This window comes from Telopea speciosissima, chromosome 11 (assembly GCF_018873765.1).
Source record: "Telopea speciosissima isolate NSW1024214 ecotype Mountain lineage chromosome 11, Tspe_v1, whole genome shotgun sequence".
NCBI lineage: Eukaryota > Viridiplantae > Streptophyta > Magnoliopsida > Proteales > Proteaceae > Telopea > Telopea speciosissima.
Window position 1 is genome coordinate 32,258,681 of NC_057926.1, and position 12,530 is coordinate 32,271,210.

General features: G+C 37.6%; 3 protein-coding genes across 3 annotated transcripts; 1 reads left to right on the top strand and 2 right to left on the bottom strand.

Moving 5' to 3' along the window:
• The first annotated feature begins 4,424 nt into the window (after window positions 1-4,424).
• LOC122644964 (B3 domain-containing protein Os03g0620400-like) lies at window positions 4,425-5,474 on the top strand. Its single transcript, XM_043838323.1, has 4 exons — window positions 4,425-4,538; window positions 4,639-4,906; window positions 5,006-5,130; window positions 5,226-5,474. The coding sequence occupies exons 1-4, from the start codon at window positions 4,425-4,427 to the stop codon at window positions 5,472-5,474; spliced, it is 756 nt and encodes a 251-aa protein (XP_043694258.1).
• A 2,707-nt stretch (window positions 5,475-8,181) lies between these two features.
• Window positions 8,182-8,958, bottom strand: LOC122644965 (protein FAR1-RELATED SEQUENCE 5-like). Its single transcript, XM_043838324.1, has one exon. The coding sequence runs from the start codon at window positions 8,956-8,958 to the stop codon at window positions 8,182-8,184; it is 777 nt and encodes a 258-aa protein (XP_043694259.1).
• Window positions 8,959-9,142: 184 nt separating this feature from the next.
• LOC122644966 (protein FAR1-RELATED SEQUENCE 6-like) lies at window positions 9,143-9,703 on the bottom strand. Its single transcript, XM_043838325.1, has one exon. The coding sequence runs from the start codon at window positions 9,701-9,703 to the stop codon at window positions 9,143-9,145; it is 561 nt and encodes a 186-aa protein (XP_043694260.1).
• Window positions 9,704-12,530: the final 2,827 nt, after the last annotated feature.

Here is a 12,530-nt window from a genome sequence, read left to right on the forward strand (position 1 = left end):
AAACCATCTTTCCACCACCACATTCACATAACGGTGGTGTTGTGTCAATATATATCGGCACATTTTTAAGCAATTCCTTCTTTTGTGTTGTGTCAGCCATATCTCTGCAATTAGACATAGGATTGAAATAAAGGAAAAAAACAAAAAAAAAATTAAACAATAGAGAGTGATAGTTACAGATGCTGCTTTTTACGCACCATGTATAATGCAGTTGTAGAATCGGTGTAGCCTTGTAGCAGAGCAACCGATAAGGAGGATGAAGACGATGGCCCCAAAACGATTGAAACCCCTGTAGATCAGTGTAATTTAGAGTACTGGGTTTGGTATGAGTGAGTTTGAACCGGTCGGTTCATATTTGTTTTGGGGTTTACCTTCGGTCAAAAGGTCTGACAGGATGTTCAAAAACTTATGAATCTTTTTCAACTCCCACCCGTTGGATGGCAGTAATGAGAGGTTGCGTTTTCAGAGGACTTCTTATATTATTGTTCTTTAAATCCAGTGTACCACTGATCTAAAGTGAATCAAAATAAAAAATGTTACCCAAAAATAAAACATTTCAAAATAAAAAATTTTAAAAATAAAAAGAATGAATCCTGGACCTCCTAGTTGGACGATGACCTTCCCAACACACTGTCATTGTCACTCCCTCCCTCTACTAGGCTTTCACCTGGAGCTAATCCACTTGGAAAAAACTATTCTTCTCATGGACCGTGATGTACACATATCCTTGTTTATATTATTGTAAATCCAATCTACCAATACTCTAAAATTAATCAAATCAATCACTCCAGTTTGTGTAGAAACATTTAAGTCCTTCTTCTACGCTTACCTTCCCAATACAAGCTCATTATCACTCCCTTCCTCCTCTACTAATAGGCTTTGAATTGTCACTTCAAATGGTCATTCAAATGCTTTTCCCAAGATGGGTCATAATAAAGCTGACCACCTGTCATCCCCCTCACTATATTGTGGGACCCACTTAGATCATGAGTACTTATTTATCACACCTGTTTTCAGTACATGGGAGGAAGTTATGAACAAAAGATTGCAGATAGATTTATAACATCCACATTATATCTACATCCTCTACTTCTAAAATTCGTACTTCCATCCTACTTCCGTGACCTCACATTGCGCCACCTAGCCTGACATGCATCCAACGGTTCCAGTTAAAAAAAAAATCAAAATATTTTAACAACATGGAAGATGAAGGCCCAAAGATGAAGTTGTTAGGGATTTGGGTCTCATCCTCAAAAGCTAGTTGTTAAGGAGAGGTTGCCGAAATACCCCTCGGCCAAATGGGACTATTCGTGGATATCCCCAATAATCTCCCCCGCCACGCAGAAGGTAAACACGTGGAGCCTGAGATCAAACCCTGAGAATACTCGGCCAAATGGGAATTTCCACTCCCCAGCTTTGATACCACTTGTTAGAGACTTGGGTCTCATCCTCAAAAGCTAGCTACTAAGGAGAGGGTGCCCAAGTACATATTAACCCACCCACATCCATTTCATATCCGATGTGGGACTATTCTTTTTGCCTTACGCGTGGATATCCCAACAGAATTGTGGAATTACAAAAACTTCTATTTTGAGAAAGGGGTTCTTTCAAAAGTGTAAAAAATACTTTATCAAAAAAAAAACAAAAAATAGATTCTACCCAAAAAAAAACTTACCATTAACAAAACCAGGACTTATCACTGTAAAGTTATGTTCGTTTTGCTGGGGCATAAACCCTTTCAACTAAATAATATTGTTACAAAATCCTTTATCAACGGGTTTGTTCCTCAAGTCAATGGAGGAGACGTTGAGCATCATGGGCGTAAACAACCAGTGGGTGGTTCCTCCTTGTTTACCAATGTTCATCAAATTCATAGTTCACCCTTCTGCTGAAAAACTAGTAAGTGAAGAAATGTTGTATCCTGTTCTTTAAATGCTTTAACGAAGTCCACATACAACCCTTCACTTTTGCGCCTTTGGCGCACATCTAACTTAATCGATTACATTTTTCCTAATAACTACAGAATCAAGTATGATATTTGTAAGTTTCTTTCCACTATTTTAGGGCTTGTTAATTATTTGTGTTGTTGAAGCATATATGTTGTCCGACTTGAAATATTCTTCATTTGTAACAATATTACAATATTTCGATTCTTTAACATAATAATCTATTACACATACTTGCAATTTATAACTTTCAACACAGGAAGAAAACCTTAATATAGGAACGAAGAATGCCATGTCTATATGCAATAACACCATTTGTTTCATACCAGGATATCCCCAATGAGTTTGCAAGAAGATATGGAGATCTAGTTCCAAATGTGGTCATTCTAAGGGTTCATACCGGTTACATGTGGAAACTAGACATAAACAAAAGTGATGGTCAAATTTCTTTTACAAATGGCTGAAACTTATTCTCCAAGCATTTGAAACTCGAGTGTGGTTGTTTATTACTCTTCGAATACGATGTACGTTCGACTTTCAAAGTAATTATGTTTGACCCTAGTAGTTGTGAATCATAATATTGCATGTTGGAGCCTAATGTCACAAAAGCAGAAGAAGGTCAAAGAGGGAACCTATCAAATATGATGTTCGGTTTAATAAGAACATCAACCGATCTCGTATCTGGTGTTTCTAGCTCCACTCATTCTGTTAGAGGCAATTTTGATTTGGACTTAATCAGAAAAAAAATGCGTGTTAATCAGGTAGCTCATAACACAGAAGTATCTGGAACACATTACATTAAATTGAAGTCTCGTTCTTTCCATGTCGTGGGCTTCTTTGGGCTTTTTTTAAGGTCTATGGATGCGATATCTTCCATCAATGTCCCATTGTCATCATCGCCAGGGGTGGTGGCAAAATTTTAGTGTCTACGATACCTCATTTTGTTGATGCCCCCGAATGCTTCCTATAATGATGATGAGCACACTCCAATGCATAGAACCAATGAATCTGTAGATGTAGAGCAACTGTGTACTTTTTGATTTTGTTCATAAATCATTTACCATCAAATGCCCCTCGGCCAAATGGGACTATTCGTGGATATCCCCAATAATCTCCCCCGCCACGCAGAAGGTAAACACATGGAGCCTGAGATCAAACCCCGAGAATACTCGGCCAAATGGGAATTTCCACTCCCCAGCTCTGATACCACTTGTTAGAGACTTGAGTCTCATCCTCAAAAGCTAGCTACTAAGGAGAGGGTGCCCAAGTACATATTAACCCACCCACATCCATTTCATATCCGATGTGGGACTATTCTTTTTACCTTATGCGTGGATATCCCAATAAAATTGTGGAATTACAAAAACTTCTATTTTGAGAAAGGGGTTCTTTCAAAAGTGTAAAAAACACTTTATCAAAAAAAAAAACAAAAAATAGATTCTACCCAAAAAAATACTTACCATTAACAAAAAACAGGACTTATCACTGTAAAGTTATGTTCGTTTTGATGGGGCATAAACCCTTTCAACTAAATAATATTGTTACAAAATCCTTTATCAACGGATTTGTTCCTCAAGTCAATGGAGGAGACGTTGAGCATCATGGGTGTAAACAACCAGTGGGTGGTTCCTCCTTGTTTACCAACGTTCATCAAATTCATAGTTCACCCTTCTACTGAAAAACTAGTAAGTGAAGAAATGTTGTATCCTGTTCTTTAAATGCTTTAACGAAGTCCACATACAACCCTTCACTTTTGCGCCTTTGGCTCGCATCTAACTTAATCGATTACATTTTTCCTAATAACTACAGAATCAAGTATGATATTTGTAAGTTTCTTTCCACTATTTTAGGGCTTGTTAATTATTTGTGTTGTTGAAGCATATATGTTGTCCGACTTGAAATATTCTTCATTTGTAACAATATTACAATATTTCGATTCCTTAATATAATAATCTATTACACATACTTGCAATTTATAACTTTCAACACAGGAAGAAAACCTTAATATAGGAACGAAGAATGCCATGTCTATATGCAATAACACCATTTGTTTCATACCAGGATATCCCCAATGAGTTTGCAAGAAGATATGGAGATCTAGTTCCAAATGTGGTCATTCTAAGGGTTCATACCGGTTACATGTGGAAAGTAGACATAAACAAAAGTGATGGTCAAATTTCTTTTACAAATGGCTGAAACTTATTCTCCAAGCATTTGAAACTCGAGTGTGGTTGTTTATTACTCTTCGAATACGATGTACGTTCGACTTTCAAAGTAATTATGTTTGACCCTAGTAGTTGTGAATCATAATATTGCATGTTGGAGCCTAATGTCACAAAAGCAGAAGAAGGTCAAAGAGGGAACCTATCAAATATGATGTCCGGTTCAATAAGAACATCAACCGATCTCGTATCTGGTGTTTCTAGTTCCACTCATTCTGTTAGAGGCAATTTTGATTTAGACTTAATCAGAAAAAAAATGCGTGTTAATCAGGTAGCTCATAACACAGAAGTATCTGGAACACATTACATTAAATTGAAGTCTCGTTCTTTCCATGTCATCATGAAAGCTTCGTATCTACACAAGGGCTTGGTAATACAATTATATTACTTTATCATTATAACTTTTTCAAATGCCTTCAAATTCCTAATTCCATTTAAACCGGAATTCATGTTTTACATTCCTTGTGCAGAATGTTCATCTTCTATTTGCCTACAAACATTTTCCGAAGGGATGTAATCTGATTAACCTTTATTTTAATGGTAAATATTGGTCTGTCCGTTTATATAACTATGACACCAAAGCTGCATTTCGTGGCGGTTGGAAAAATTTTGTTGGAGATAATGGTATTTCAGTTGGAGACTGTTGTGTCTTCAACGTTAGTAAGAAAAATAGCCCAATTCATATCACAGTGGACATTTTACGTGCCACACGCAACCATGCCCTGCCTCTTCGGAATGGTAATTCTATAATTATAAATACCACTCAAATTCACTTAAATTGTTCTCACTACCTTTTAATTGCGTTTGCTTAAATCAATTTCTGCTTTACACTAAAAGGAAGGAAGCAGAGTCCACATGAAATAGAAGACAGTACGGCGCCTCAAGCTGCACGTAATTTCAAGTCTAACTACCCATTCTACTCTGTGTATATGCATAAAAGCTATGCACGTAGAGAAGGCATGGTCAGGATCCAACCAATAATTCTATATGCACATACATTTTCCCTAATCAATTACTTTGTTTTTAACCATTACAGTATTCAATGGGTGTATTGCAGATTGTCAAAGCAGCTTTTGTCCGTAAGCACTTGACGGATGTAGGTGATACAGTCACACTCCTGGATTCACATGGTAGAAGATTTGCGATTGGATTCGCCCAACGCAAAGGTCAGGGTAGATTGGGTGCTGGTTGGGCTGAATTTGCAAAGATAAACAATATACATTTAGGGGATGCTTGTGTTTTTGAATTAATTGCCAAAACAGATACTGAAACTGTATTAAGGACAACTATTTTCAGGGGAGTTTGATCATGAAAGGTTTGTTAGAGGTGTACTTGTTAGTGATGTCAAACAATGCTTATAGTTTTGGGGGGGACAATAATTCCACTGGAATACGTCCCAGATTATGATACTTTACATGTGTGTTTTGTAACATTTTTTAAGTAAGTGTTACTTTAAATTTATGGGTTTATCAGTTAATATCTGTGACAAAGATATAGGTGTTGTTCTGCTAGACTTTGATTACATGAATAAATTTAAATGTAATATGTGTACATCGCAATTTCATTTCCTCTCTGTCTTTACAACAGTATTCTGATCACTTTTTCATAGTATGTTCACTTAATATTTGCTGTGATGTCATTTACATGTGCCTAGATGTCATAAACTGTGGATGAACTGATGACATTTTTTTAACTTTATTCGTGATTTTTAAACCACACATGATTATACCTAATCTTAACACATCAATTGCTCGGACTGATATTTGGATTCTTATAAGGGTAAAAAGGTATTGGACTCAAGAGTCGACTATAATCAAAGAACTGGGTTTACATTATCCTTGCTTTGACTTTCTTTCGAGCATTTAAACTTGTGAAACTTAAGAGTTTACAAGTCCAATCCTTTTTGTTATTCCATTTCTTTTTCAACGGTTATTTGTACTGTAATACTATTCTATAAAAATCAAGAAAGAGGGTTTTTTTACAAATTCATAACTTACCTGCACCTGATGAACTAAGGGACTAAGTTTATACTCTTACAAACTTTGTCCCAAGTGGGAACAGAGCAGTTCTGGGCCTTTCACTGGGATTTGGATCTTCCATCTACCCGATCCATGATCACACAACAGTTATCAATGTACAATGGTACACATAGTGGCAATCCAAACCCTTCTTTCTTAAGCCAACTCGATAATCACACAAATCAATACCTGCTCCACCTTGTCTATTTATGTGCTCCATTTCCCCATATGTTTGGACAGCACCCACTAGTCTGTATGTTCGGGAAGGGGTAGGGTGTCCATTTATGCTCCCCTTCTATTACAGGTGCGTGGGAGAAATGACAATGGACTACAATATATTGAATGTTTATTTTTTTACAGACTTCAACATTCCCAGTAAACATATATTCGTCATCTACTCGTCAAGTTCTGTGCATATTGAAATATGGCATGTGTTGTAAGTGGCTTGATCGTACAAATTTGGTTTCTTTACTTTCATGTTCCTTGTACTCTTTCATATATGGGGTTTATGAGTTGGGGTATTGAATTAGGTCATGTTGGGGCTTCTCTAACACCCTAAACTTTTATACATTCATACCAGGGTTTCGAAACCTCCAATGAAACCTTTTTATCTTTTTTTCTAAACACCTCCAAGGAAACCTTGACACTTAATATTTTGAACACCAGGATAGCAATTAATCTGTGAAAGACTTTGATTAAACATCATTTCTGATAACTATGAATGAATATCCTCCATTATTTTGACCAATGTGATCATCTAATAACTAATTTAATGCCACAATTGCTGAGTGCATCACATAACATCTTCGAAATTGCTCTATTCACGAATCCATGATCCGACTTATCTACCCATTGCAAAATGTAATTGGTCTCATATATGTACCCTACAAATCGTAAGGCAGATTTCGTTGATTGTGAGGTTGGCTGTTCGCATCACCTGCATATTCAGTAACCTACATAAAAGTAACCAATTAGTTTATTAAAAAAGAATACTACGATGGCATCACAACATTTTAAGGATATAAAACACTTACGAGATAAATGACATTTCGCCACGTTATGTTCTGTACTTCCACAACGCGAGCAATGGTAAGGACGTCTATTCCTCAATTTTTTCAGGGCCGACTTCAATCAACTACTATTAGGTCTCCCTTTATTTAAAGATGACTCCCTTGGACAATAGACGGGTGTGGTGTTCAGATCTGATGGAAGTACAGTGGAATGTTGTGATCCCAAATTGGTAGTGGAAACCCGATTGGTTGATGGCAAATTCAACCAGTCATTAAGACATTGGCTCATAAGCTCATGCACCAAACCATACCTCTCTGTGGAAAGGGATCCTTCACTGGATATCCGGTTAGCAATGTCTTGAGGTAATCACATAGGCTGCAGGGTCTGCTGTTGAGATGAGCCCCCACGATGTTGTCCAACACTAGTATTAGCACCTTTGGTCCATCTACGCAAAACGTAGGTTTGGGAAATCTTGGATCTGTCCGTTATTACATACACCTTCAGTATGTGCCTGTATAGTAAGCCTAACTGCTCGAACTTCTTATAGCTACAACTGCTCATTTCACCATCTTCATTGTCAACCACATAGTTCAAGTAAATTTCTCGACTGCCATCCATTGAAAATACCCTATACCTTCTCTCGTGGGTATCAAATTCTATAACTTTAGCCACGAGTCCAAAGCATGCACACCATTCTTTTAAGAATACCCCAAACACCTTTGCTGTATAAACAAGCCTGGCTTGCTTCTCAATTTTATGCTCTATAAGCAAACATGGTAAGGAGGTCATGCATTTGATGTCTGTGTTCGCTTCCTTTTCTCTTCTTTTCTTAACAGCCTCATCATATTGTGTAATAAATTCACAAATTGGAATAGATGGACTGAAGAAGCCTTTGAAGTACTTGTTCATTGACTCACCTCTCTGGGTTGTGCTCATACCAACAAAAAATATGTCAGGAAAGTAACATGGAACCCAATGCTTCCTTCATTTGAATTGTATCCTCAACCATTTATGTTCTTGTAAATTGAATCTCTTAATCATTCCTTGCCATTTTTGCTCAAAATCTGTAATTGTTTTTGAATCATGTATGCAACTATAATATGCGTTCTTTAGATCGGGGTATTTCTTGTATAAGGAACCCATGTGACTGGTCCGATGCTTCTCCAAATGCCAACCACACAGACGATGTACACAATTTGGGAAAACATGTCTAATTGCTCTCATTATAGCCGGGTCCTCGTCGATCAATATAGACTTTGGTTGGACATTGTCCATTGCTTTAAGCCACGACTGAAACAGCCATATGAAAGATTCCTTGGTTTCATTGGCTATTAACCCACAACCGAAGAGTGTGCATTGCATGTGATGATTAACCCCCGTAAATGGAGCGAATGGAAACTTATATTTATTTTGCTTGTAGGTTGTGTCAAACACAATCACGTCTCCACAATTTTTATACTGTTCCCTTGAAGGACCATCCACCCAAAAAAGCCCTGTCAATTGCTGCTCCGCGTCCCTACTGATTGCATAAAAAAACTGTGCATCCGACATTGCTTTGCTCTTCAAACAGTTCACCGCTAACTGACAATCTACACCTAAGGTTTTCCTACACTTCATTTTGAAAATATTCCGGCAACGCTCCTCGCTGACACTACCATTCTGCTCGCCATCGGCAAACTCCAATACAATTGAAATGATGTCGCTCTGTTTAATCCCACATTGATGCAGTTTGCTAATTAGTTGCATCGTAGCATCTGTCATTTTCTGGTGTGACCGAAGTCTAAAATGATTGGCTAGGATCTACCAGTTGGTGATTGTGTTCTTTTTCCAAAAGATCAACCACCCACTTCCCATTCCTGAACTTGATCCTCATTACAGCATGGCAATCGCATTTTTTGGTTGCACGAGGTTTGTAATCCATTCCCTTTCTCCTCTTATCATTACATCATTTCTCACCTTGTTGTGAACACACATATGATCTAGCAAGTACACGATTACCCACTCTTGAGCGCTCCACCCTAAATTTCAGAACTGAAAATCCCATCTCTTTTGCATAAGCATTATAAAAGTTATATGTATCATCATCGGATTCAAATTCCATGCCAAGACATGGTTCCAATACCGGGATTGAACTTCTAACATTGCTATTATCATCTTCATTCAACTTCATTTCTTGGGGATCCTTACTCCTCATTACCTCAACACCACCAACATCAACATTACACCCAGAAGATGCACTGCTATCATCGCTCCCATCGGTATCCATATAATCAGACCCTTGCTCACCAGAACTGATAGACCAATCATCCTTATCATTTTCATCTTCTTCGGATGAACTGTCAATCCCCATCCTTTTCTTGCCTCGTACAATTGTCTCTCCAGTTGCATTTTGACCTCTTGAACTGTTCCCCCTTTCCATTATTGCCTCTTGAGGGTCCAAAACATTATGTTCTGGGACCGGAAGCAATATGGATAATTCGCCTTCAGATAAACTACTGCCTTCCATTACAAACCCCCCTGTAAACAAAGATTTCTATGCACTTCTATGTATCAGTATTTTCACCTTTAATCAACTCAAATGAATCATTACAGTATACAGAACAGAGTGAACCTGTAACTTATATAAGATAAATTCAGTTTTAAGCCATTTCAACGACTTTATTGAACAAAAACAAATTGGATCAGTTAAGGTATCAACGTCTACAAATTGGAACAACAAAGTCAACTGCCGGAACTTATCAAAAAATAAATAAAAATATTCAACTGTCGGAATAAAGCTAAAAAAGAACTGAGTTTTAAGCTATTTCAACGATGAGTTCTGGTATGAACTGGGAAGAAGAAAATCAACTGCCGGAATGAAGCTCTAAATGAACTGACGGAATGAAGTTCATTAATATGCCACACTAGCTAGGAGCAAGGGTACAACATACTAACCTCTGCAAATGTGTTGAATGAGAACCTTGTCGGTGGTGAAGAATGTCATAATGGATACCAAAGGAAAACAATGGCGATGAATCTAAGCTGCAAGGGTATAACGATGAAAATATGGACAGCAAATCAGATGCCTGATGGTCTGCGCCTACAAACAAGATGCCAGAGTAGAACAATCAGTAAAAATGAAGAAGAAAGGAGATGCCGGGTCCGTGCGTGAAAGTGAATAATGAAAAAGGGAAGATGATGTAAAACCCTCTTTTACCCTTTCCCACCATTACGTGATATGACGTTTTACAAAGTCGGTTCAATTCTACTAAAAAATTAAACGGTGTAATTGACCAATTTGACCTACTATACAAAAAACGGGAAATGCAATTCAACTGTCAGGCTGTCAGAGTAACACATAAATGCTCAACGCATAATCGACGGCTCAAAAGAAAACGTTTGAAATGGAAGGTTAGATTTCAACAAAGTCTTTCCAGCTTATTACCACGCACGTCCCGCTACCGGTCACCCAATGAGTTATTATGCGGGTATTGTTGTGTTTTTTTTTTTAATTAAATTAATTACTTTCTATGATAACACCTAGTAATTAGTTTTTCATAATTGGACCAAGTATTGGATACAAGTGATAGCTATAGTGTCTCATATCTTTTCATCAATGAAATTTCTAAATTTAGAGTGATATTCACATTGGTAAACTTGATTTCTGTTCCTCCGTTTATCACATTTGGTATCTAACCAAAACAAACCAAAAAAAAAATGTGTATCATATTTGGTACAGGAGAAATCTAAGGAGATGGTCGTCCAAGTCTAGAACGAACCAGCTAATTTGGCACATCGGATGTTTTGAGATTAGGGGTATCCTCGGTTCGATATCCATGGTTTCCAAATTCTTCTAGGAGCAGACACTTAGGGTGTGTTTGGTTGAACGTTTTTGAGGAATCGGATTCAACGGGATCTAGATTCCGTATTTTTTATCGTGTTTGGTTTTTTAGAACACGATTTTGTGTTGGATTCCAAGAATTCACAGGAACCCATTTTTATGTGTATTTTTAGAATCCATTAGAATTCACCCCAAGGGGTGAATTCTGAAATAAATCTGTGGGAATCCACCTTGGTATTTAAGGATCAAAATCCACGCGACTCCATCTATCGAGATTGCCTTTCCTCCAAAACCCGACGTTCGCACAGGAGATCAAGCTCACCTTCGAATCCAACCTGAGAAAGAGAGCTCGCCTTAAAATCCAACCTCAAGAGAGCCTTTTTGTATTCTCTGTGTAATCTCCTTGCTGGAGGGAGCCTCTATTTCATGAGGTTAACTCGCTTCCCCCACCCCCTTTCCCTCTTTCCATCCTTTCTCCTTTTTCCTCCCCTTCATGGGTAGTGAGTTCTTTTGCGCTTTCTTGAATATAATTGCTATTCACCTAAAAAATATTTTGAGAGAGTGTAATGTGCCTAATGGGTCCCACTATAATGTATTGTCGCTAGATTGGGCTAGTCTAGGATGAGATGGGTTAAAGGGTGTGATTTAACGCATTCCATCAGCTCAGGAGCTTTTGGCGTATCAATCAAGTAGTTAACAAAGAGATTTTTGTTTCTCGGTGGGGGTGGGGGCCGGACTCACCTATCCATCTTAAACTCTTATTCTAAAAAGAATGTTAGCGACATAAAATAAGAGACACACTAAATTATCCAATCCTTAGACCAACCACATTTTATTTATCTTTATAGGGAAAAAGATCTCTACTTGATGGTGTTGCCTACGCTCTCCAATGGGTGAACACACCTTGTATCTACCCAGGGGGCAGAGATGTCATCTCACGGTGCCTGTGAGAGGGCGTAGGAAACACCACCAAGTAGATATCTCTTGCCCATCTTTTTAATAAATATTTGATTTAGTTCTAAGTTCTTGAGCTCTATCAAAGATAGCAATTACGCTTTGATTTAGTTCTAAGTCCTAGTATGGTTCATATTTTTGCTTCTTTTTGCTAGGGGTGTATTTCCCCTATCCCTATTGATTTGTATTCGTCTGGGTATGCCTGGACGATAAATACTTTGTATTTTTTTCCCGTGCCTAATATTAATCTTGCTGACCTTTAGCCAAAAAAATTAAGCTTTAATCATGACAAGCCACATTGTGCATCTTGTTTATTTCAGTTCTTTTATTTTGATAAGAAAATGGAAAAGATATATTTAAGTTCCTATGCTCAATTTAACTTGAACTTGCAACTAATCCCTCAGGTTTATCATCATATTTTTGGTGATTTTCATACCAGACTATTTACGTACTGGACAGTAAGTGTTGCTTAATTTGCTTATTAATTATTTCTCATCTCTTTGCCATGTAAAACTCACAAGGTTCATTTTCCACCACACACACAAATCTCTCTTTGGGC

Excerpts from the sequence above, each read along its gene's own strand:
- LOC122644964 (XM_043838323.1), top strand. The coding sequence starts at position 4,425 with ATGCGTGTTAATCAGGTAGCTCATAACACAGAAGTATCTGGAACACAT. Across the intron at positions 4,539-4,638 it reads CGTATCTACACAAGGGCTTG|AATGTTCATCTTCTATTTGC; the intron begins GTAATACAATTA and ends TTCCTTGTGCAG. Across the intron at positions 5,131-5,225 it reads ATGCACGTAGAGAAGGCATG|ATTGTCAAAGCAGCTTTTGT; the intron begins GTCAGGATCCAA and ends GGTGTATTGCAG.
- LOC122644965 (XM_043838324.1), bottom strand. The coding sequence starts at position 8,958 with ATGACAGATGCTACGATGCAACTAATTAGCAAACTGCATCAATGTGGG.
- LOC122644966 (XM_043838325.1), bottom strand. The coding sequence starts at position 9,703 with ATGGAAGGCAGTAGTTTATCTGAAGGCGAATTATCCATATTGCTTCCG.